This window comes from Andrena cerasifolii, chromosome 3 (genome assembly GCF_050908995.1).
Source record: "Andrena cerasifolii isolate SP2316 chromosome 3, iyAndCera1_principal, whole genome shotgun sequence".
NCBI lineage: Eukaryota > Metazoa > Arthropoda > Insecta > Hymenoptera > Andrenidae > Andrena > Andrena cerasifolii.
This window is the reverse complement of record NC_135120.1, coordinates 17,944,125-17,968,950: the sequence shown is the minus strand read 5'-3', so window position 1 is coordinate 17,968,950 and position 24,826 is coordinate 17,944,125. Positions and strand designations below refer to the sequence as shown.

Here is a 24,826-nt window from a genome sequence, read left to right as displayed (position 1 = left end):
AATCAACAAATTTGAATCTTTGCATTTAAACTATCTACTTCTTCATTAAAAAATAAAATTTGAAACTATCCATAGAGTACGTGTCCCGATTACGGTGCCCTGTCCCCATTACGATGCCTTTATACTTAAAGAAGCCGTACAAAAAACTCGCATAAATAAATAGGGAAAGAATTTTTCTTAAGTAAGTTAAACTATTAATGTGTGTGTTGCAAACGAGAGGGTTGCATTTTTAAACAATTAGCATTTTTAAAAAAACCAATATAAATTTTCACCAAGCAAAATTAAAGTAAGAGAAGTCAGTAATTAATTCCTTCGCGAGCAAGTCAGCGTCAAATCACCGTAATCGGGACATGTACCCTAGTTGTTCAAATAGTAGTGTTATTTAAGTTTCAAATAACAATAACGATATTGAAATTCAATTCGTACGTTAAAGGTGCATTTCCAACGAAAAGTTACCAGCGTCGACGCACAATATTCCCAGATTCGTGTAGTTTCTATTGGCGGAGCAGCGTAAGCCACATTATACACAGAAAAAGGAAACAGTGAAGTGATAACGAACTGCGGAAAAGGAAATGGGTTCTGCAAAAGAAATGCCAAGGAACGTTGAATGTAACGCGATGAAAGGGGCCCTTCTATAATTATTCTTTTGTCCTGTGGCCAGCTGTGGTTCTTCTGAAAACAAGTAAAAATACCCGAAAAAAGTTCCTACCTTTTGTGTCCGTGTGTGGTTATGTCCGTTGACGTCTGATTAATTTTAATACGTATGCTTTCGAACCGCGAACGGTGCTGTGCTTTCAGGAATTTTGTAAATGATTTGTCAAGGCGCGACACTATTTTTATATGTCTACCACGTCACCCAGTCCGCACGGGAAAAGGCGCTTTAACGGTAAAATATGTGTTCATCGGGACTTCTAGCTTCGTAATTCCAACGAAACATGTCAGAAAGGAAAGTGGATGCGGAAATCGCGCATAAGCAGTACACAAACGATGCGAGTCTCATCGATAAAGCCGAGATTATCGACGTATCTGCTTTCGACTTCGATGACACTGATACCTGGTAAGTGGCTTTACCCTAATCGTCAATTACTATTCAGTATTTTCCATTAAAGGTAATCGCTGTCCTTAAATGTCGATGTACTAACAAGGGAACATCGCGGTAGTGGAAATTGCTTTTGGAACGACATTATCTGGGGGTCGTAGTACTCATGTAATATGAAAATACCATTTCGGCTTTCCGTTGAATGGGCCTTCGTTTTCGAGATATTGTAATTTAAAGTTTTTAACGTACGTAGTAATCCAGATATATACCATCTATAGTAACCTACACCCAAGAAGGGTCCGTTAATTCCTTTCCAAGGTCTACGAGATGGTATCCGATGCCTTACGTATCTTCTGCAACTGCTTTTGTTGAAAACATTCCCTGTTACTGTTTTTACAGTGTCGCTATTAAATTTGAATTTGTAACTTGATAAATAATTATTGTTTTGTCAGGTTGTGTGTACCGATAGGGTGTCAAACAGAGCCTCAGGTTCAGGATTTGTTCGTCTGGTTGAGAAGCGTACCGTTGTTACCTTTCTCAGGTATATATTGTATAGTAGTTAATGCTGGCTTTCATTACACCTCGCCTCGGCTCATTTTATTCCTCCTAAGGTTTTCTTAGGCAGTTTCACAATTTGACTCGCACTATGCCTCGCCTTGCCTCGCTTCAAAGCAACTGCGATCAACGGGTTTGTCCTCGAGAAAAAGTAAGAAAAGAAGTTGCGCCAAATCGAGGCGCAGTGAGAGCCAGCCTTTAATCGTCTTTGATGTAACTGTGTATAGTTTGGTACCTATGTGTGAAATATTATGTTTTTACAGCTAATAGGAGATCTATCGATACAAGAACTTTCACGAGACCTAAGAAACGGCCCGTTAGAACTTGCTTCGATTCTGTTTTTGAAACCTTGTCTCCACGTATGGTAAACGCATGGAGAACTTCGTGCTCAGATTTTTCAAATATAGAAGAAGATGTGAGTTCATTTATGCCTGCATTGTATACACTATACGCATTGTAGTAGCATGTAGATGTTAATATGATCTTCTTTGTTTAAAGCTGAGTAAATATTCAGATATGCCTACTGCCAGTAAAGAGGATGCTGTACCTCATATGTTAAAAATGGCGCCTATAGCGAATACTAGTCTCCTTTTTGACGAAAGCATGGCAACGTCGGGCCCAGAAAGTATGGAACTTTTCTTCAATATGTCACACTCAAAGGGAAATGATTCGTTTATTAACTTGGCGGAACCTGGAGTCGGTGATACGTTGATGAACGTTTCGCATCCTTCTATTTTTTACTCATCTATCATATCGTTGCCTAGGGATGATTCTTTACATAATGAGGATTGTAACGACGAGCCTGCTAATTTGACTCGTACGTGTGGCCAACAGGCTGACCAGCACGAACATTCTAAGAGTATGAATATTAATGAGACTTTCTCGAAAGTTGAATCAGATGATAACAAAAGCTACTGCCTGAATCCAACGGACAAAGTATTTACAAATGAATCTTATACGATTGATAAAATGGAATTGAACGAAACTTATAGCGCAGAAGCAGCTGCTAAAGCGCTTGTGCTGGCTAATGTAGATAAAGATAAAAGGGGTGCAACTACTTTGTCTTCCACGTTTGTAAACAAAGATGATGCGAATAGAAAATCATTACTATTAGGGAATAACGAGAAGAAAGAATTGTACAATTTAAACGCTACGTATCTTTCGACGTCTCAGAATGTTGAGAACCCGCTCGTTTTAGATTCTACGTATTCTACAATGGAAGTTGGGAAAGCGAATAAGGACACAACTATGGTTATTAAACCTGATACGCATAAGGATAAAGATAGAACGTGTGATCTGAGGAAAAGTACAGCTTCAAATGTCGCAGGGAATTTGATCGAATCTTCCGCGCCTCTTCCAAATTCGCCTTTCTCATTTATGCATAACAACGCTTTGGATTCTACATTTAAGTTGCCCATTTCTCTTTGTAATCAATCGACCCCCAAGAACGCGGACGCATTAAATTCCACATTTCAAACTATGAAGCATTTAGAACAATCGCGAATATATAACACGGCTTTAAGTTCGAATTTCAAAGCACCTATGTCGCTGAGAAAAGAATTGTTAGCAGAGATACACAGAAGCGGAGATCATCGACTTGATTGTACATTCAATCACGTGGGTAATGACCTCCAGGACGGAAAGGCTAAGGAAGAAGTAGTCGATGGAGCTCCTAACCGGAATGTTAGAAACGATATCCCTGTAGAGAATAAATATAATACGTATAAAAAGGAACCGTCAATTAATAGATTTAAATCCGAGGGGGAAATAGTTAGCGAGGCGGGAGCATGTGTTCAGAATTCGCAAGACAAAAAGTACTATACTTTTACGAAGAAGGCTATCGCTCATGGTGGAAAGAGTGATATGGAAAACACGGAACCTCCGGAGAGCGTAGATACTACGTTCCTGAAGCCACCTGCGAAGCTGCAGAAGACGAAGCAGCATATTCCACGGATGCTATCAAAGCTACCGCAGTTCCTTCAGAAATCCAATCCCAATCTCGTATCCAGTTCATTGAAGACTATCAACACTACGGGATGTACGAATCCGTCTAGTGTTGGATACATGAAAGGCTCACAGCCCAACATCGTAAGAGACGTGGAAAAAAGTCTAGCGAATAAATTGTACTCTTTGGGGAAAATGAAGAGTGGCTCTGAGCAACGACTCCTGGAGCTCAACCCTGGCGTAGAGGAACTGCAGTTGATGGGTGCTGGGGGATCTACGGAAAGTATCGAAAGTACACAGAGTGCTCACAGCGCGCCTGACCTAGACGACAGGCTTAGCACGTGTTCGGACAGCAGTCACAACTCGTACACTGTCCAGCCAATGAATATCGAACAGTTGCATCAGATAGTGCGGATGCAAGAAGAGAGTGAGTATTACTTAATGCTAAATTCTCTTTTTACTGTCGTTGGTGATGAGTTCATTCTTGAAGTGGAACCCGATTGTAAACAGTATAAATTTAAGCAAGTACAGAGATTCAGAATATATACATCTGTATGTGTTTAATTATTATTAGGCTTGAAACAGGATACACAGCCTCCGTTGAATAGACGAGTCTTAGAAAACGCGTGGGTCGACATAAAGAAAGAGTTACCTTCCCCTATTCTAAAGAATGGCATCGGTGGTTGCAAAAGAGAGTCTAATTCGCCGTTAAGTATGGATTACAGTGTTAAAACAAGTTCCCCGTTACTAAGTCCGAGCAGATCTAATCAGTCCATAAATTCTGATGGTAAGCTAAAAAGTCAACTAAGTTTAGAGAATGCGGAATGATACGTGCTGCGTACAGCAGTCTGTCTCTGTTCTTTATGCTCGTTACCGATAGAGGATTTCTTACAAATTATTTTTTAAGGTCACCCTACAGAGACCGCACTGAAACAGGAGAACGAAGTGGATATAGAGAAGAAAGACGAGGTGAGTTTATTGTGCTTTGTATTACAGCTTGCGTGTTACATCGAACGTGTTGAATCGCAGGTGTTTAATAAGACGGTGGTGAAAGTTGAAAACAAAACGAAGCTGCGACAGCCGACAAATTGGAGCACTGGGAATAGAGCGTCAAATTTGACGAGTGCTATTCCCAGACCAGCGTCTCGTATACCAGCTCCTAGGTTGGCCAGGACCACTGTAAAGAATGCCCAAGGTGATGTAAAAAAAGGCTATATGTAAAAATTCGGGGGGGGGGGGGGGTACTAATAATCAAAAGAGGCGTACGTTTTTTCTAAATAGGGCCTTTAATTTAATCTGTATCGGTAATTTGTATAAAAGGCGTTTAAGTTATGTCCTCGGAGGGAGAAAAGAAGGACTCTTTCGAACGTGGCAAAAGTTCAGTATTATTAAACTTCCAGATGATGAAGGGTCTAATCAACTTCTCAACCCTTTTCGCTTTCTAAAAAAGATACAATGCAAGTTTATCGAGATCTGTTAAAAAATTCTCAGACCGTAATGTTTTATGATAGTGTAGCAACGATTTTTTTCCACTTTTAAATTTTTTTTATATAAAAGAAAGGAGACGTAGTAGAGTGTTGTAGTTGTTTCGTCTAAATTATTATTTCTCGGTCGTTTTTCGCACCGCGTCTCTGCTCGCGTTCTAATTCAAGATTTTAATTCATTGCGAAAACGCAGTAGCCTGGTGAACATAAATTAGTATACTTGAACCAGAACACTGTCCTCACTACACGTGTTGATATATGAAAATAATTTTTTTGTGTAAGGATATTGTTAAATATGAAATAATATTGTATTTCAGCAAGAGAATCTATACGCGGCGCGTGCATTTCGTTTTGGAAACTTAATAACGTACCGTTAATTTACTGCAGATAGTTAGGTAGGTAGAATTCTGAATCGCGACTTTTGTGCAAATCTTACGTCTTAAAAAGGTCTGGGTTAATAAATTGCAATAAAACAATTGAAGCAATAACAGTAGGGATTGTTGAACCAACACGTTAGAAAACTAATTTTCGTATAAATAAGTTATTCGCCTCAATGAAAATAAACTTGCAAAAGTATTTAAACAATTCATAAGCAATTCTTTATAGATAAAAGGTTCAAGACAAATTTTAATCTTTTATTCATTTCTCTAAAAATATGTATAGTACTATCTTTAAAAAGAAATACAATAAGCTACTTTCTTAATATAAGTGGCCTACGCAGAATTGGGCACGCAGTAATTTATGTGTACATTATTAATTCCACACGATTCACCTGCCCTTGCATTCAGGCATAATTGTCTTGCTGATCTGCGATAAATATTTTTTTAATTGTAATTTTTATATCAGCTCCTATACCCTGGAAAACTTTTAAACAATTTTAATGTATAAGAATCGATAGAACATTTTTATCATTTTAAACTCTCTTAAATTTTAAATCGTACATACCAGCAGTTAATTACAAAACTGTTTGCATATCATAAAGAAGGTTGATTCGTACGTCGAAGCAGCAGGAGAATACGCTTTACACGCAGAGGCTTATGAATTCTGAGAATGCGTATCGATATGTATATATAAAGCGTCTAAGATTGTAGAATTTTACAGTACCCTTTCATTTAATAATAAAAAGATGTAATTGATGACAAACTAGGGAAGGCAATTGCAAACAAAAGACTGGATCTGTGACTAATACATCCGTAACAAAATTACTAAAAAGTCTACTCGAGCGAACGAAACTGTAAGAAGAAGGAGCAGAAAGTGCTAGAATCTTTCAAAGAATTAAGATTTTTAATAAGATGGGCGATCACTTGTCGTATACCTCGTACGTACTTTTCATTTCCGTCCTCGAAACTTCATTTCTCCCAGCAAACTAAAAGCTACGGCAGATCGTAGTCCACAGATATCGAAAGAAGGAAATTGTATTGATTAAAATATATTTGTATATTACATTCAAGTTACATTAGTATTTCAATCGCTGACAAAGTAATACGCTATAATGATTATATTAAATATCAAAGCTTTATAAATACATAAAAGAACGAATAAAGAATAGTTATTGTAGAGGGTATTTGTGAAGAGTCCATTGATGATTCAAAGTGAAGGTAAATGATTTTTTAAAGGGGAGTATTAAAATGTTTTAGAAAGATTTGCCTGCAAAGTATTTTGAAAATTGGATAAAATAATGAGGTCAAGTGTATTATTAGTTCATTATACAAGATTTTTCTACTGTTATAGCAGATGCAATATTTTATAATATTGTTGACTCTTCAGGAATGTTCCGTACATATAAGATCTTTATATTACAATATATGTTCATACTTTTCTTAATCAACTCTGCGAATTACTCGTATCAGTTATTACACTTGTGCTCGACGCTCTGTTCGATATACCTCCTCTGTAATTCTTCGCAGGAAGGGGGATAGCGAAGCGCTTGTACATCGACTCGTTTCTTTTATTAGAGAATTTTGCCAGTTTTAAGCACACAGCTGCAAACCTGTTTTTTGAATTTTAGTAGTACATATTTTACGATAAATCGTTACGCTTGTTGCGTTGTGTTTGAAGTTGTGGTAACAGTTTGAGCATGGATTTATAGTTACTTTGCGACGTATACGTAATGCAAAGTATCCTTGGCGGCAGTGAAAATCTTCTTCGTATGCCAACAATTCTATCGAAGTAATTTCACAACTCATTCTTCGGACAATGAAGAATCTAGAGAACAGAAAATTGAATAAATCTGCATATATTTTTTAACGATATAAAATCACTGGCACACAGTGATACGATAATGGTGACATATCCAATCGCAGGAATAGAGAGGATAGAATTTAACTTTCGTAAATATCTCTTTCTCGTTTCTCTTTCCTAAAAAAGTTTGAAAAATTTGTACCCATATTGTAAATAATAAAACAGAAAAGTGATAGTCATATTATATTCTTTATTTATGTGTTTAAATGTTAGACCTTAAGTGCCTTTATTGTATTATGATACTATAGAACTTTTTTATACATTCAAACTAAGGAAACTGAATTAGCCAGCTCCGCTAATCGTACTGCCCAGGATTGGTGTAAAAAATGCAATGTGATCTTTTTCTATTAGAGCCTATGATAATAAACGTTTTACTATAGCAAAATAAATGTTTCATGTTAAAATATCCCCTATTCATTGCTGTTCGCCCTTTTATGTTTAACTTAAGAGCAACATCAGCATATTCTCGAAAGTCTAACGTTTATTAAGTAATAGGTTTAGAAACATTCCGTAAAATTTGCAGTTTGTATTTATTTTCAGGTGATCATTGAAAATATCAATACCCATTGAACACTTCGATTTACAAATTTCGAACGTGATAAGCTAACTACAAGTTTCTATTTATAATTACTTTCTAGTACACACGCACGCACATTGAAGTGGTACCAAGATATCTTAAATATTATCCAGTATTTAAATTACCAAAATAAAGGATAAATCGATTATGAAATATCACACTTATTACAAAATATCCAATTGGCAATTTAAATAATAATACTGTTTTTAATTACATACATATAAATTGGATTCTTTATCTCTCTCGCTCTCTCGCTCTTTCTCTCACTCTCTTTTAACAAATTAGTTTCAGCAGTTTTAAATAGCACCTTCCTTTTCATAAGTCATGAGTTTAGCACACAAAGATTCACTTAGAATAATTTAGTTCTACAGTTTCATACACAATCTTCCGATACGGTAAAGGTTCCAACGCGCAATTAACATTATAAAAAGGCACGACGTTAACATATTTTTACGTCACCGTTCTTTTTTTTTTTTTAATTTCCTTTTGTACCAAGTGCAAGTACAGCTGTACTCTTTGGTACTTCTCTAACCGAGAGAATTGCCACATCGATCCTTTTAATTATGCACATGAATCTGATATGTCGATGATAGAAATGTGTACATCGAATAATAAATTACGTGGAATGTAAGTACATACGCTTGATATGTAATTGGAATGACATTTTCGGGTAATGAATGATAAAATGTTGTACATTGAGATCATGAATGTAATGAGTTCGGGGATAATCTTTCTGATCGGTGCGCCTTCGGGAATTTCACAAAGAATTTCGTGCAGCTAAAATTGTTCGATAAACACACAACAATGTTTTCCATATAGGAACATACGCAAAATAATGTGTCCTTTGCGAGATTATTGTACGAAATAAAACATCAGTGTGTAGAAATGATAATTGTATAGTGCAAATACATGTCCTTTATATTTCTTACTATTAAAGTAACAGTTTTGTGTTTCACAATGCATCAGGTCTGTATATACTTTGCACTATCTAATTACCAAGCTCGTGCTTGAACTATTCAAGCGAATGCGTATAGCTTAGAAAAGGAATCGATTTAACATACAATATGTACACTCCTAAATTACAAAGAAACATTGTCATCTTCTTAGGCAGTAAATTGTGCAGTGTATTAGTATCATCATTATTGTATACTGAACGCATTACACTCGGGCATACGAAATAGCGTTTCACGATACACCGAATAACGATGAAATTTCTGGACTCCGGTAATGAGTTATGCAAATTTAAGTAAATATCTCATCCAGTGGCGCACCCAGAGAGAGGGTTAAGTGGCCCTGGCACCCCTCAAAGAAGGGGCTTTGTAAAAGGAAAAGAAAACTGGATTTTATTCTTTAAACAGATTAAAATCACCTAATGAATTTGATTGACTTTGCGTTAAAAATATTTTTCGCCGTTCAACTCGGCTCCCCCCAAGATTAAATCCTGAGTGCGCCACTGGTCTCATCAGATATGATTTATTCAAATTACGAATGATTACCGGTAACTTTACGTATCGATCACCCAAAGCCCGTAATGTGTTCTCATTACTGATAAAAATACAGCTTCACAAATGTGATAGAAGTCGAAACGTGTAGTGTAATACAATGCCTGAGCGTTAACAATCACACAATTGCAGCTGTTAACGCGTGAATACGTTAAAAATGTTTCCCATACGTAAGAAAAGTGAACACACGTTTGATTATTTATTAATACACAGTACTGTCTCGCCAAGCGATACATTCGTGATTCCACGAGTGACGACCTTCTATCCCCACTACTTATCCTGTAGGTGCCGTTACAAGTGAGAGGGACTGCAACCCTTTTGGTCGTTCTGAATACCTCTCATTTGCCGCGGTAGGGAAAGAAAGCGAGGGGCCGTCCTTAAATTACGTAAGCGTAATTTTGGCGATTTCTTCCTCCCCCAGTATAAGAATTTGTAAGATTTTATATTCAAACCCCTCCCTCCCTTCCTTACGTAATATTTTTTACAGTGCATTGTTTCAGCGATTAAAATTCTTTTAAAAGTTTATATAATTCATTTAACTCGCTTTCGCTCATCTTGAAAATTACGTTAAAAAATATTACGTAAGACGCTACCTGACTCCCTTTCCCCATTTGTAAGAAAACGTAAGAAATTCGCGACCCCCCCCCAAAAAAGGCTTATGTAATTTAAGGACGTCCCCCAAGCCAAATAAACTACCCAATTCGAAAGATGAAACTAACCCGTCCCGAGCCAGTTTCAATTATATCGGAGACAGTACTGTATCAGGTTTTGGTAAAACAGTTGTCATTGCGTAGATTTGAAAAAAAAAAGACATTGCAATCTATTGATTGTCTATTGCAGACTTCTCTGACCAAGGTAGTTTACCAATCACAAACTCGTGACGAATGTTGCCCTTAACGATCCATTATGTTGTTACTCACAAGCCAACTTGCTATCGAAGCTGCTTAGAGCGATGGCGAACGCTTGAAGCGTGCATAGCGGAAATCTGTAGTCCATCGTGAAGACATCTTCCGCCACGCGCCCGAATTGCATTACAACATAATCCACTGTAACGGAGAACCAGTGCGTTAGACAGTTCTCATTCTACAATCTTTACATCCTTAACTTCTACGCATGAAATACAGACCATCGCTATCGTGTACAACTTGAAAATTCTTTACAGAAGCTTGCGTCACCCGTCCGTGGAAGTTAAGCACGTACGATTGCGTGTCGTCGTTCCACACGGGAGTCTTGTTGTGTAATTCTATCAAATTGTCCATGTTCTTCACTTTCCAACGTTCTGTGAAAATGGCGCATTATAAAAATTTAATTACGCTGACCTCGATATGAGTAACTTACCCAGTAACGTTTCCGAGTCGTCCCTCGGGCAAATCTCGACCCTCTTCTGATCCGACGTCATTCCCGGAATGATGACGGTCATCTTGCGAGGCCCTTTGAATCCTAAAACATTAGTGTCGTATATTACCGCGGCCAACTCTTGTCTAGGATTGAAGCGTTCGTCTCGTTTGTCGTCCTTCATTAGCGAGTATCCGTTGTCGTAAACGGTGAATTGTGTTCCCAAGAGGTTCGACCTCAACTTTCCAATGTAAGACTCCCCTGTTCTTGAGAGGTCCGTTGGATCAGTCGAGATTAAGTAATTGCTGGTTGTGCTCTTTTTCCTCTTACGGCCAGCCAATAAGAAAACCTGTAACAAGCAATGAAACTACTACCATCTCCTCTATTAAGGAATATATAAGTGCTTGTGTACAGTGGATGCATACTTTCTTCCCATAATCACGTTCTAAATGTAGAAAATAAGTTGGGTACAGACCGCGATCCATACCCTTTCTATCGCGCGTTATTCTACACTTGTAATGCATTTTCTTGTTTGCTGGTTGCAGTACAAAATGCTCCACATTTCCTTCCACGTTCCCCTCTAATTCTGGACTCTGGATAAACGCAGTGTGTTAGCTTCTAAACTGTTATTCGTCGATTGTAATATACGGTTAACCCTTTAACTCCCAGTGATAAACCAGCGCGCAATGCTCATTTTAAAATGTTTTGTTTATATTTAAATTTTTTTTAGCAACCATCTGTAGTTTTCTTGATGCTAAGGTAGGTTTCAATGTTTTCACTTTAGAAAATCGATATTTGATATTTTCCATTTCAAGATAACAAAATACAAGATATATATCAGTCTCAGAATTTTTAAGTAAAGGTTCAAGGGTCTGTGCGTTGAAGGGTTAACGTTATCATATTCTCCTCACCGAGGAATTGTTTTCCCTACTAATAAGCATACCAGCACCATCGGACGGTGCTACTCTGAGGGGCGAAGGACACGGTAGAGATTCTGAAGGTGAATGTACATCTATGGGCGACGATTCTTCGTCCGCACAATCGGTGGCTTCCATCGTCTGATAGAAACCTCCCTCTGTACTCATTTCTGGGAGAGAAGGATGCAACATTAGCGTTTTCTACTGTTACTACCGAGTGGAAATAAATGTTTGGGTAGACGTTATACCATTTATTCTCACTTCCATGTCCTTGCCCTCTGTAAATGCAGTTAAGTCAGTGTTCGCCTGCGACATGTTGAATTGTAGTGGTCCGTCGTACCCTGAAACGTATTATATTTTTACATAGTTCTTATATGTTCATTACTCTTTCGTATTACCTCGTAATTCTTTATTTGGATTCATCCATTTTGTGGAGTGGCTTGTAAGCTGGGTACTAGATATGTTAGATGCCTGTACCATTCCACTGGCACCGGTTTGTCTTTTCTGTTTCATTTTTTGTGCGATAAGTTGCCTCTGCAAGAAATCACGTTACATTACAACAACTTATTAAGCAGAAGCGTGAGCTAAGGACAAATTGATAATTTGTATGATCTGCTTCCTCGTCTATCCATAAATAAATTTAAATTTCTGTCATCCTACACTTCTGTTTACCAATTGTATTTTACACAGTTCACTGGAAATCTAAACCTTCTCGCACAAACTGAAATGCATTCTTCCAACAAGTAGCTACTCCCTTTAAAAATGATTAACTAACCGCTAAAACAAATATCCGTATTACTAGGATTTTTGAAATAGAAAAGCGTTATTCCGTGACCGTTCTAAGTACTTACACTCGATGAATATTTAAACTTGACCTACTTTTTATTTCGCTTATAATTAATCGCGTGCAACATATGCACGAAGAGAGATCGAAGAAGGGATAGCGCCCTTTAAAAAATACAACGCATCCGCGATACTTCATCGTTTCCCAAATTATTTGACACGCAGAAGCCGGAATCGTGATCGAATGAATAGTCTGATACTCGTCGATTATCGCGCACGAAAGTATAAAAAATTCCACGGCATCCCGTACCTGTTGTTCGAGTTTCTGTTGCCTTAAATCTAGGGATGTCATTTTGTCGATACGTATTAACAGGAACTGTCACATGCAATTGATTTTCACAGAAGAATTCAGCTTGTCAGAAAACCAGTTTGTTTACACCAAACATATCTCGTCGCCTTTGACTACCCAGGCAACCGTTGCGACAGAAAGCCCTGCATCAGGATCAGCGAAGAACCTAGTAACATTCCCGTTTAACGCAGGCTCCGCTGTACCTAACCTAACCTAACGCGCTCGTCTAACCAATTGCAATAATACTACGCGTAAACAAATGTTTCAAACGATTAGGGAAACGATTTCTTATTAAATGTACAGCTTAAAAATGCTAACAAATCTAGCGGTTAGGATTGTGACCACAGTATTGTAAAGGATTAAGTGCTTGTGTGAGACAATGTAATGATCCGTCACTAATTCACAGCAATGAGTGAATTTAAGTTACATCATTTAGTGGTTGAATTAATTGGGATATTGGGGTAGGTATAATTGAAGCATTCCATACAGGTTTTCGTTAACATATATATATAAAAATTCTGGTTTAACTACCTATTACCCAAAGCTTAGCAAATGTTTTTACATCGTAGAGGCAATAATTACATGGTAAAAGTAAAAAGAGTACATGTGTTGGTCGAACAGGTCATCGTCCGCGCCAGAGAAGCATGTAGAACGATTGCAGAAAGAAGGTGTACCTACGGGTGCGAGCGCTTTGACTATCATCGCCTCTCAGAGCTGCATTCGCAACTTGGCGAAAAGCTCTCCAACTCCAGAATTGTTCCTTCAGAAATACGAAGAATTAAAAGCGAAGAAGTAGAGTAGTTTTATGCATTCGTTTGTTTGACTATGAATGTGAGATATCGACAATTAATGTTGATTTCTGTTTTTCTAGAGTGGATTTATTAGGTCTGTTTGCCCACGTCCTGGAACTCATAACTGAGGATAAAGCACTGAAGAGCTGCTTGGCTAAACAAGCGTTGGCATTAGCGTCAAATTCTACAAAGAATGCTGCGATTACTACGGAAGATTTGCCGCAGGTTTTTCTTGTTCATTTCTTAGTATACCGTGTGCACGTGTATGTAGTATAACCAGAGTTATATTGTGCACAATATAGATTTGTAAAAATGTAATCAAAGCCGCTGTGGAGGGAGAAAAGAAACTGAATAAGCAAGTGAGTGCCATCTCGAAGAAAATAGAGCCGTCTATAATTAAGCACAATTGGGTTCACGAGAGGCCTCGAATAACGTGGGACTTCTATAACGAATTAAACGCGGCACCATGCCAAAGTAATAAGATTTTATAAACTAATCTGAGAAAGGAAGTGTGATCTGTTTACTAAGGGACAAAATATTTACAGAAGCCGTACCTGCTGTTTCTCAAGAATCTATATTGCTTTGGGACCTTCTATATTGCTTAAAGGGTATAGATGGATCTTACATCGTTTCCGAGCCTTTACCTAGTCCATATGCAACGAAAACGTTTAACATATCTCCGGATGTTTGTAAGAACAGAAATGAAAATTGTTTCGTAGCTCTGAATGCATAAGCTATGTAAAGTATTATTATGTTATTATCATTTATAGGCATATCCTATAAACAAATGGCACTACAAATATTGCCTCTCGCTTCTCACTACTCTATGACAGCCAGATTTGTCGAAGAAAAAGTTCTACCGGAAGATGGTCAAGTAAATCACGCCTTGAGGGGAGCTATAAAGAGTTTACTAAAAGATTATTTAGTATGTGTTGTAATATATTATTGACATACACTTAAATTCAGATAATTTTTAATGGCACACGGCGTACGATAATGTGGTATTCCTAATTTTCCAGTTATTCGTCGTACAATTGGAAATGGAGCACGTTCGTGGTAAATTGAACTTACAAAAATTGTGGTTTTATATCCAACCCACTATGATTGCGATGTCTATCCTTAACCAACTTACATCTACTATATGCAAGGTCAGTTTACCTCTCTTCGATTGTATCTTGTCCATTTTGTATGTATTTTCTTCTCACGCATCGAAGTACTCCATTTCAGGCAAATGCGAAAGGTGGTAAAGTACTCAGTCTTTTACACGAACAGGCGAATAATATTAGCGGAGAGGCAAAATTTAAAGAACTGTGTTTGTTCCTTATACAAACGGCGAATGTCCCGTACATGCAAATATTAGAGAAATGGGTGTACAAAGGTGTGATATGCGATCCATATGAAGAGGTAAAGAGAAGTCGATATAATTTTTATCTACTCTTTTCAATGGTTCATTGAATTTTTTTTAATATTTTTCAGTTTTTTGTAGAAGATAACGAATTAATTCATAGAGAAGAATTGCCTATAGATTACTCTGCAGATTACTGGGAGAAAAGGTACACCATGAGAGCAGAGAGAATTCCTACATTTCTTAATGAACATGCACAAACAATTTTAAGAACTGGGAAATATTTCAACGTGATTAGGCAATGCGGTATGTAACACTCTATACATGGTTATTACTACAATGTGACAATTGTAGTTTAATAAAAAGTTCTTGGCTATCGTTCATTTAGGTAAAACAATTCAATGGGGGAAACAAGAGCCTTTGATCTATCAGCATCACGGACAAAAATATATAGCTGCTATTGATAGAGCATATTCCGAAGCAGCGAAAACTTTATTAGAGGTTCTTATACATGAAAACGATTTAATGGGACGACTTCGTAGCGTGAAAAGTTATTTCCTCCTTGCCCAGGGAGATTTTATGGTAAGCTTATTCGACGAAGCGTTCTATTAATAGCCCACGTGGAATCGTAACAAAGTCACGTTCAATTGTAGGTCCAATTTCTGAATTTGTGCGAAGTGGAATTAAATAAAAACATGTACGATATCGTCATCCATCGATTGGCATCTCTTCTTGAAGTCGCATTGCGTATGTCTACCGCGGATTCAGATCCATACAAAGACGACCTGAAACTCGAGCTTCTACCGTACGATCTTCAGTTCCAGATGTTTAGGATACTTTCCATTCAGACTAGAGACGAGAAAGGTATATTTTACTAAAACATCTGTGTTTTGTTAGATTTTCTAGATATTCTTTATAATGGAATGTTCTGTTTCAGAGTATTGTTTTCAAAATGATAGGACTTTAACTGGTTTGGAGGCGTTTGTATTTAATTATGATGTTAAGTGGCCTGTATCCTTAATACTCAACAGAAAAGCAATAGCTTGCTACCAAATGCTATTTAGACACCTGTTCTATTGCAAATACATCGAAAGACGTTTATGCAGGTTGTTACATGAACTGTATAATTCTTTACGCTTCCCCATAACCTGGCCCGTGCTGTAAAAGCCCCCGTGGTATACAAAAAACTCATCGCAGATTTTGCTGGGCTCTGTAACATAGATATTAATTATTATAAAATCTAGAAGTACAATATAAATGCGTCTTTTCTTTGCCCCGCAAAAGTTCACGCCGGCCCTGTGTATTGTCGCGATTTAAAAAAAGATAATGATGAAAGTGATTTTATGTTTCAGGGTATGGAATAGTAATAAAATTGCAAAAACTTTTACCCATGCCGTGGCAATGTCGTACAGACAAGCATTTTCTTTACGGCAGCGGATGCTTGATTGCATTCAGCACCTGGCATACTACATGATGGTTGAAGTTATAGAACCAAATTGGCTTACATTTTTAAATAAGATGAGTAAGGTACGATATTTGTTAATGATATTTACATAATTGTATATAAGTCTCATCCTTCAAAGTTTAAAACTCTATATTTAGGTGAGCAACGTGGACGATGTCTTAAGCGTGCACCAGGACTTGCAGGATAGTTACCTGAAGGAGTGCATGCTGACAGACCCCAATCTCCTCGGCTGCATCACGGCTATCTGCGCCGTTTGCATCGACTTCTGTAATTTTATGGAGGTGAGTCTCGTAATCTCGACACGTAAATCCATAAATGTATACAGGTACAAAGTTACGAGTTAAACCGTTTCTCTAAGTTGCATTCTTTGTTGCAATTCGAATTCTTTCAAACATCTCTGTTACTCACTATAGCATAAGATAGGTGCTATAGATGTTCTTTTTACAAAGCCATTCTGCCGATTTGAGATATGAATATAATCGAGGTATATGCAGACCAGGCTGGTTGCGGGTGCAAAGTGTGCGATGCGCGCAGGCGCCGCGAGAGAAAAAAGCGCTCAAAAGGCTTAAAAAAAATGCGAGCTAAATTTTTAAGCAACCCAAATTTGTATTTGCAGAACTAGGGCTTATGCCTTATGATCATATTGCAGAAAGGTTCTCATTTAATTTTCATTTTCTGTTCTTTTTATTCGCAATTAATTTTAAAAATGTTTTTGGAAAAACGCCAAGTATTTATCGCACACACGAGAAAAACATCACGCGCCGGGCCTGGGTATATTACTCTGGTGTTTTATTTAATACTTTTGTTAAGCGGAATACAAAATACAAGACATTGTTCCGCGTTTAATATTGCGAGGGATATGAGATAAGTCTGCATGACGTGTTTATTATTAACATACAGCGCAATGTACTTTCTATATTACATGCTTGTAAGAAGCATAAAGATTAGCGGTGAACTGAATCATAATATTTTGCTGATGTTAAGCGTATGAGCCCATACTACATTGACGCCGAATTGACTTCCATGATTGGCACCTATCAGGAAGATGTCTATGATTTCGAGGTATATCCCTAAAGTTATAACTCTGCTTCTATGCATTTGTGTAGTGTTAGAATCATGAAGCTTTTATTTTCTAGCGGACAGAGATCAACATAGAGTCATCCATACATTATTATTTACTAGGAATACGTTTTTAAATTCGCATGACATTCTGTATATTAAAAACTAGAAACTCATAGAAAACAAATTCGGCTCCTTGCATCGATTGCTGCGATAAATGGGATGTACATCAATTTTTCATCATCATTATCGTAATAGTGAAAGAAATTTTATTCTTAAAATTAATCACGTAGTATCGGAGTTATAGGAAACTTAATTTCCTGATAGATTCTGGCTCAGAACACGTTGTAATTATATTTATTAATAAGATTCGAGGTTGACCGTAGTAGATTTTAAAAGAGATGAACATGCTATGTTAAATTTATCCTTTTCTTGCATATTTTATTTTATATACCCGTAATACCCACTGTTTCCAGAATATTTAATGTATTATATTCGAGTCGATGGTAATGTTGCATGCAGACTTTGTATTAAACATAAATTATGTTTTTTCATCCATAAATGGTAATATAGATATAATTTTATGTTTAAGCGTATCTAAAAACAGAAGTTTCCCTAGAATCTTTAAAGTTCAATTGTCTTGTACGAAAATGTATGAGAATTGGACTTTATGTAATTCGTAGCAGTGTTTCTCCTTAAATGCGAATTACATATTGATTTCATCTCACATTGAGAATCAATAAGTCGTGGCATGGTACATATTCGGTATAATAATTACAAACTCTGATTATAGAATCGTATTTAGAGTTATTTAGTATGTTAGCTTTGAACAGTAAGGTGCATTCGCTTTACATATTCTGGCTTGTAATCTTATGTGTCACTGAAACATTACAGATTTCATTGTACATGTTTTATTCATTTTCTACGATATATGCTTCTTAATCTTGGTTCTACAAAGGGGTTCTGGTACATATACTGAATGAGATGCAAAGATAACAGTATTATTTTTATGTAACTTGTTAGGATGAAAACGGAGACATGTCTAAGGAGAAAGGAGCAAGTTTCGAAGAGACAATTCTGTCGCTGGATGAGAAATTTACACAAGTATTGATACGTCTCCTGGACAGAATCTGTGATTTAGGATGCGATAACAACAATGAAAAACTCCTAAACGTTTTTTGTAGGTGAGTTACACATTTCTTATACACATATTCTTTAATTCACAAAGATCTGGGAAACAAATCCTTCTGGCATTACTACTGAACCCACGTAATTGTGAAATAGGCTGGATTTCAACTTATTTTATACCGACATTTTGGTACGTCGTGGGAAAGAAAAGACCGAAGCACAAGAAGAAATCTCGGGGTGAACAAGAGACACTTACTCGAGGTAGGACGTCCGTATTTATCCGTAAGTTTATGTATAGTTTCTTAACAATGAAAATTGTGAAATGAGTCTCATCAAATAAATATTTGTATACAATATCGAAACGTCCACAGAAGTTGATCTGATACCGAAGTTTCTTTAAGATCAGTTTAGTTATGTAAAGCATTGTTACTGTTACAGACTGAGAGCTATGTAGATTCTTTCAGCCTTTTGTCACTTCGTAGACGTATAAGCGTAAGATTGTTATCGACGGTCACCTATTTTGTACATTTCAAAATTAAAATGTATTTTCTAACAATAGAAGATTTATATTGCATATCCGAAGGAAAAATACTCATGCTAGGACTATTTTTGTAAGAACTACGCGTCGTTAAAGCCAGTGATAACTGTATTCTCTATTAAATAGTTGGAATACTAATTTTATTTATTCTACAATTACTAATTTAATTTAATATGTTATAAAGATTTCGCGAGCAGTATTTGGAAGGGTTTTATGCGATAATTAATCAATCAATGATGCGATCTACATTTCGTACGCGAAATATAGTCAGTTTATTGCAATTCGATAAACTATTTAATTGCCAGCGCATGCACACGCATTACATTCTAACGAAGCGATGATTGCTTGGTACAATTGACATTGTATGATTCAGTCTTAAAATCAGTCTCTGTACAATAGTTTATAAATATCTTTAGTTAAATTTAAACAACACGTTTTACGCTTAATACAATTAAATAGCTTATTAAATTTAATTAAAAAATATTGTAATAAGATGGAACGGCTTCTACTTTTCTGATGTAATTACAAGCAGTGACTGACGAGTATTAACATCTGACTGCTACCATAGTGTCGCTAACTTATTATATAATTTAACCATCACAAAAATAAAACAAAACAGTTACACCTCAATTCTCATCGTCTCTACTGGCATTAAGATTATTATTCTCAATGCCCTGCTTCAGGGAATTCAAAGTGATCTCTATTAAACCTAATCTCTCTTTCATCTTCTCCAATTCACCCATCACCTTTTCAGTATCGGACTCTCTGCCCCTCTGCGAAAGGATCTCTTTAGCTTGTTTTATAACATGAGGGTCCATTTTGAAGGTAGGGAACACTTTATCCTTGGCGACTTCGTCCGATCGTTTATGCGCCTTATAACTGAAAGCTTCCACCAGGCTATCATACGGTTTAACGCTCAGCTTGCCGCTCTTCAGGTAACTCGGGAAGAGGAGTATCTTCCTAACTAGAAACTCCAGCGGATTCCATCCCCAGGAGCGCATGAGACCATGGCAAAACAGACAGTGAGGCCCGTGAACGAGGGGAGCACGAACCGCCACGTTCTCCACGTAAGCGACCAGTCGTATCCTGGAGATCAAGCCCACCAATTCAGCTTTACCGAGGATGTCCGCTGTATCGCTCACGGCTAAGCCATTCAGCAGATTGAACAGCACGATGGCGATCAGGAAGACGAACAGCACGAAGACCAGGTGGCTCATAATCGGATGCGATACGAAGGGTATATCGTTGGCATCGAATTCCCCGGTGAGCATGATGATGGTCTTGAACAGCGAGTGACCAGGGTCTGGGAAGTTGTTGTCGTCGCCGTCCTTGAACAGGGCGAAGAAAGCCAGCGCGAAGGCCAGGATCAGGAAGGCATATAGAAACAGGAACCGCATGAAATTGATCGACACCGTTTTGAACATCTCGATACCAGTGGACATTCGAGGGTGCTGGCCGATCAGGACTACTAGCTCCCAGGCAGATAAGAGGATGGTGACGGCGGCCACTTGGGCCCCTGCACCGCAGAGTGTGGCAAAGCCCAGGAATATCAGAGCCATTTCAAGCCAGTTCTCTAGGTTTGATACGTAATGGCACGGAGAGGAGATTAGTTGAATGATCTCCCTCAACGCGAGCAACGCCACGGCGACACCCGTGAGGATTCTTAAAACGCTAACGGAATCTAATTCAGATGCTCCTCCGTCGACCTTCTCGCTCGAGTTCGTCCACGCGCTCGTGTCCTGGTAGGTCGCGTTCAAGATGTACGTATTCAAGAGTAGATAGAGGAGGACGTAGAAGGCGAAATTGAGGTAGAGGATGTGCCTTATTCTGTGCCACTTGAGGTACAGGAACGAGGACAGAAGGGGATGCTTCAGCAAGTGTTTCAAGCCACTGTTGTCAGCGATGTAACGGAAGACATCCATCTCGCGTTTATGTCCATCGGTGGAGGCTTGGTCTTCCTCGCAGTGTATGTCGTGGGGGATCAGACACTTGTAGTCGAACTCGATGGTGTAGTCGTTCGTTCGCTCTTTCCTAGCTTCTATACAGTCGTCGAAGTACTGGGACAAGGTGGACATGGGGATGTCGGCCACGGGTGGAACGCCAAAGTTGTTCGCGTGGCCAATGTAGCTCCCTTTCTCGAGCAGCAACGTCACTGCCTCGCGGCAGTCGGCTCTGGCCGCGTAATGCAGCGGAGTGTTCCCTTTACCTAGAAATTAGCATCGAGTCGTTGTTAAATAATCTATTTGGAAACAAGGTGAATATACGCAGGGTTTTCCCTCTATGTCTGGGATTCTCTTCAAACTAGACTATGTCGTAGTCCTCGTGAAATTAGGGGGGGGGGGGGGATTTAAGTCACCACTTTGCGGATTTCGAATTTGTTTATAAATACACAGAGTCTGGAATTTTGCGATTTTTGACTATTTTTGTGAAAATAGATTGTATTTATGAAATCCTATAATTTTGCAACGGAAAAAAAATTATTCAGGAAGGCCGATCCGTCCAGATTAAAATAAAGGTGGAATCAGCTGAATCCGACAAATAGTTTTCAAGAAAAAAATTCATAAATACAATCCATTTTCACAAAAATAGACTAAAATCGCAAAATTCCAGGCCGTGTATTTTTTAAACAAGTTCGAAATCCGGAAAATGGTGACTTAACCCTCCCCCCCCCCCCTAATTTCCCGAGGACTACAACAAAATTCCAGACATCGAGGGAAAAGAGTGATCGATTTGGTGGTACCCACTGTCCGTGCGTCGAACATCCACGTCGTCCCTGTCGAGGATCAGCTTCAAGCACTCCAAGCGATCGGACACGCTCTCCGAGTCTCCTTTTCCTGGTATGCCCAGCTCTAAACAGGCGCTCAAGAGCAAATCGCTGCTGTCGATCTCAGCGTCCCTACTCAATATCTGACGTAGAATCTCGGGCGAGCCTCGTCGAATGGCTATATGCGCAGCTTTCTTCAGATTACACCCAACCCCTTGGACTCTCTCCAGCAGCGCAGTGACCGTGTCTTTGAAGTTCCGTTGAGTGGCCATTTCGATGAGATCTTCAGCCACGTTGTTCACCACGTCGTTCGGAACAGCGCCCAGGCACTTGAGGAAGTTCACCTCGTCGTTGGCGTTCAAGTAGTACTTGAGGTCGTGGACATTAACGCTCCTTTTCTGAACAGTGGGAAGAGGAACATCGGGCAGGTTCTTCAGCAGCACGTCCCTAGTACTTTGATTCTTATAGTCCTTGTAACTGTCCAGATCTAGCGCGTGCTTGGACTTCTGCAGGATCAGGTCCACCATGTCCCTCTGACCCTTCATAGCCGCCATGTGGAGGGCGGTCACGCCTTTGTTATTGGGGATGTTGGGACTCGCGCCGTTCTCCAGCAGCAGCCCCGCGGATATCAGGTCGTTCTTCTTCACCGCCATGTGCAGGGCCGTTTGCTGTCCAGCCTCCAGGTTCGGATTGATGGTGGGCTCGTCCAGGAGCACGGCTAGGACCTCCGTGTGCCCGTTGCTCGTGGCGAAGTGGATCGGCCCTCGGTTGTGAGCCTCGTTCACCCTGTTCACCTTCGCTCCCTTTTCCAGCAGGAGCTTGGCGAACTCCGGCAGGCCATTCTTGCAGGCGATGTCCAGGCACGTCTCGTCCGAGCGGTTTGGATAAGCGTAGTTTATGTTGATGCTGGGCGGTTGCTTCTTCAGACTCTGTTCCACGAGGCTCTTGAAGTACCTGAAATCCCTGGAGCGCAAGCTGTCCAGAAGCTGCTTGTAAATGATCTGCGACCTCAGGGGCCTCGGAGTGTAGTCGTGCAGCAGCTGCATCTGCAAGGACTCGTCCTCGGGATCCATGCTAGTGCCTGAAAAATCGTTAGAGTGGACAGAGTGATTATACTTTGCGAGAAGCACGTCGGGCACCTTGCGTGGGTAGACATAAATCGTCATCGCGCGATCGCGGCCTTCTAACGTCACTAGAGCATATTGCAACGAAAGCGTCGCTCTGCAAATATTCGTCCATGCTTCCACGAAGTCCATTTGCGACAGAAATTCAACGAAGACCGGCGGAGTCCGACGCTCGACCGAGATATTTATCATGCAGAACGACAGAAATACTGTCCGGACGTGTTTCCTGCCGTTAGCATTAATTCAAGTTCAAATTAACGCGGACCCTGAACGGCAGATGTCTAGCACAATAACGCCGGCGATATTACTAGCGCCGTTATCACCCGCAGAATATCAAATTTCCATTGTAAAACTATGCACGAGATCAATCACTCTATCTTGGAATTAAAACAGCCGCCGCTGGTTGATTTATGCTAATTGTCTGTGCTCCAGTAATCCCTCGTGCTTGGTTACCCAGGAGGTAGAAGAATTTCTCACGGTAAATTCCGTACACGATGTGGTTAATTAATGATTCAAACAGGTTGAAATTGATGTTGAGAATTTCTCGTGGAGTACTGATAATAAATCACACTTTGCTTGTTACCTGAACAAAGGTATTATTGGCTAAATGCATGAGAAGCTGAGAACAATTGTATCCGAATGCATCGTTGTGCACAGGCATGATAATAAGAGCTTAAGCGTTCTGTATGAAATGACACACCTTTCAACGCGAGCTATTTCAATTGCCTTGATGGTCGAGGCTCGTTTATGAGGATGTTGGAATTATTTTAATGATTTCGATGCACAGGCGAAGTACGAAGCTTCAGTGATATCCTCCAGCACTTTCTCCGCCCGGGGATTAAACGTTCACCTGAAATGACGATGCGAAGAAAATGCGTATCCCTCGATGTACTCTATCTGCCACCGAGCAGACTAAGCCGCTCTGCTGACCAGTTCTCTGCATAGTGATGTCAGCGTGGAAGGAGAGGGGAACGATCAAGTGTCAGGCAGTGGTCGTAACAGTGCTGCTTTTGACAGCGAAGAGCCTGTGCTTCTGGAGGGCGTTAATTGAATAGAGGATTAAAATGGGCCCAACGAAGCTGGAAATAAATTACGAGGGGGCGTTCTCCGAGCAGAATTTCTTAACCCTCGGTTGTCAAACTGGGTCAAATTGACCCTGCAATTTTTTAAGCAAAAAAACTTTTTGTCGGAACTCTTATTGCTTCAGATTTATTTTCAAGCATGATGACACTTTAAATGCCAACTTTCAACGATAGGCATATATTCTACAATGTTCAAACTTTATCTCAGAATTTTTTAGACATAATTTAACAAATAATTTTTAAATAACAACCGATTGCAAATTGGTGGCAGGGTCAAATTGACCCAGTGTGACAACGACGTTCGAAAAAGTAGGTGTGATAAACGAGGGTTAATTTTTAATTAGGTAATAATACAAAGTTAGTCGATTGAATCCTTAAGCGTAAAACTATTAAAGTAATTTTAAAATAAAATTAAAGTAACTCGTGTTGGAGTGGAAGTATTTAATTTCTGGTAGATTTGAGAGGCTCGTTCGTTTTTATCAGAATTATTTCTCTGCTGTTGCGATGTCGACTTAAGATAAAGGCGACAGAGGCAATAGAGGCGTATTGATTGACATCGTAGTCGATGCGGTCGATGGTACAAACGGTACCAAGTTTTTTTTCTATACCTTCAATAATTTGTAAAAGCGGAAGTAGGTCTTACATTCACTTCTACGTATCGTCATCCATGACGAGGCCCCTAATTTTAGCTGACTTTTACTCGAAGGACAGGACACCGCAAGGCCGAAAGTGTCGAGGATGGCGAGTAAGAGCGTTAGGGTGCGTGGGTTGCGAAATCAAGTATGTCCAATAAAGGAGCCAAGG

At 39.0% G+C, this 24,826-nt stretch overlaps 4 protein-coding genes across 10 annotated transcripts; 2 read left to right on the top strand and 2 right to left on the bottom strand.

Annotated features, from left to right (window-relative positions):
* The first annotated feature begins 493 nt into the window (after positions 1-493).
* Positions 494-8,640, top strand: LOC143366888 (uncharacterized). Of its 2 annotated transcripts, XM_076808314.1 has the most exons (8): positions 494-1,057; positions 1,492-1,580; positions 1,858-2,009; positions 2,093-3,965; positions 4,113-4,325; positions 4,446-4,507; positions 4,568-4,733; positions 7,804-8,640. In XM_076808314.1, the coding sequence occupies exons 1-8, from the start codon at positions 936-938 to the stop codon at positions 7,812-7,814; spliced, it is 2,688 nt and encodes an 895-aa protein (XP_076664429.1). In that variant the 5' UTR covers positions 494-935; the 3' UTR covers positions 7,815-8,640. The 2 variants fall into 2 exon arrangements, with proteins under 2 accessions (XP_076664429.1, XP_076664428.1); XM_076808313.1 differs by lacking the exon at positions 7,804-8,640 and having other exon boundaries at positions 496-1,057; positions 4,568-7,667.
* A 1,503-nt stretch (positions 8,641-10,143) lies between these two features.
* Positions 10,144-12,879, bottom strand: Ktub (Tub domain-containing protein ktub). 3 transcript variants are annotated; one of them, XM_076808337.1, is made up of 8 exons: positions 12,688-12,879; positions 11,993-12,128; positions 11,843-11,935; positions 11,589-11,764; positions 11,103-11,270; positions 10,681-11,026; positions 10,469-10,621; positions 10,144-10,388 (listed from the first exon to the last, which is right to left on the bottom strand). In XM_076808337.1, exons 1-8 carry the CDS (start codon positions 12,727-12,729, stop codon positions 10,255-10,257), a joined length of 1,248 nt encoding a protein of 415 aa, XP_076664452.1. In that variant the 5' UTR covers positions 12,730-12,879; the 3' UTR covers positions 10,144-10,254. The 3 variants fall into 3 exon arrangements, with proteins under 3 accessions (XP_076664452.1, XP_076664454.1, XP_076664453.1); XM_076808339.1 differs by lacking the exon at positions 12,688-12,879 and adding an exon at positions 12,474-12,576; XM_076808338.1 differs by lacking the exon at positions 12,688-12,879 and adding an exon at positions 12,446-12,564.
* Positions 12,880-12,916: 37 nt separating this feature from the next.
* Positions 12,917-19,682, top strand: LOC143366890 (gamma-tubulin complex component 2). Its single transcript, XM_076808317.1, has 17 exons — positions 12,917-13,187; positions 13,348-13,518; positions 13,598-13,742; positions 13,820-13,991; positions 14,063-14,206; positions 14,288-14,442; positions 14,537-14,665; positions 14,745-14,921; positions 14,994-15,168; positions 15,251-15,444; positions 15,516-15,726; positions 15,800-15,968; positions 16,215-16,389; positions 16,465-16,608; positions 17,312-17,389; positions 18,410-18,570; positions 18,671-19,682. The coding sequence occupies exons 1-17, from the start codon at positions 13,135-13,137 to the stop codon at positions 18,753-18,755; spliced, it is 2,538 nt and encodes an 845-aa protein (XP_076664432.1). The 5' UTR covers positions 12,917-13,134; the 3' UTR covers positions 18,756-19,682.
* On the bottom strand, positions 19,606-23,951 carry Pain (transient receptor potential cation channel family member painless). Of its 4 annotated transcripts, none has more exons than XM_076808308.1 (3): positions 22,956-23,950; positions 21,797-22,897; positions 19,606-21,258 (listed from the first exon to the last, which is right to left on the bottom strand). In XM_076808308.1, the coding sequence occupies exons 1-3, from the start codon at positions 23,053-23,055 to the stop codon at positions 19,679-19,681; spliced, it is 2,781 nt and encodes a 926-aa protein (XP_076664423.1). In that variant the 5' UTR covers positions 23,056-23,950; the 3' UTR covers positions 19,606-19,678. The 4 variants fall into 4 exon arrangements, with proteins under 4 accessions (XP_076664423.1, XP_076664424.1, XP_076664425.1 ...); XM_076808309.1 differs by having other exon boundaries at positions 23,641-23,945; XM_076808310.1 differs by having other exon boundaries at positions 23,791-23,926.
* Positions 23,952-24,826: the final 875 nt, after the last annotated feature.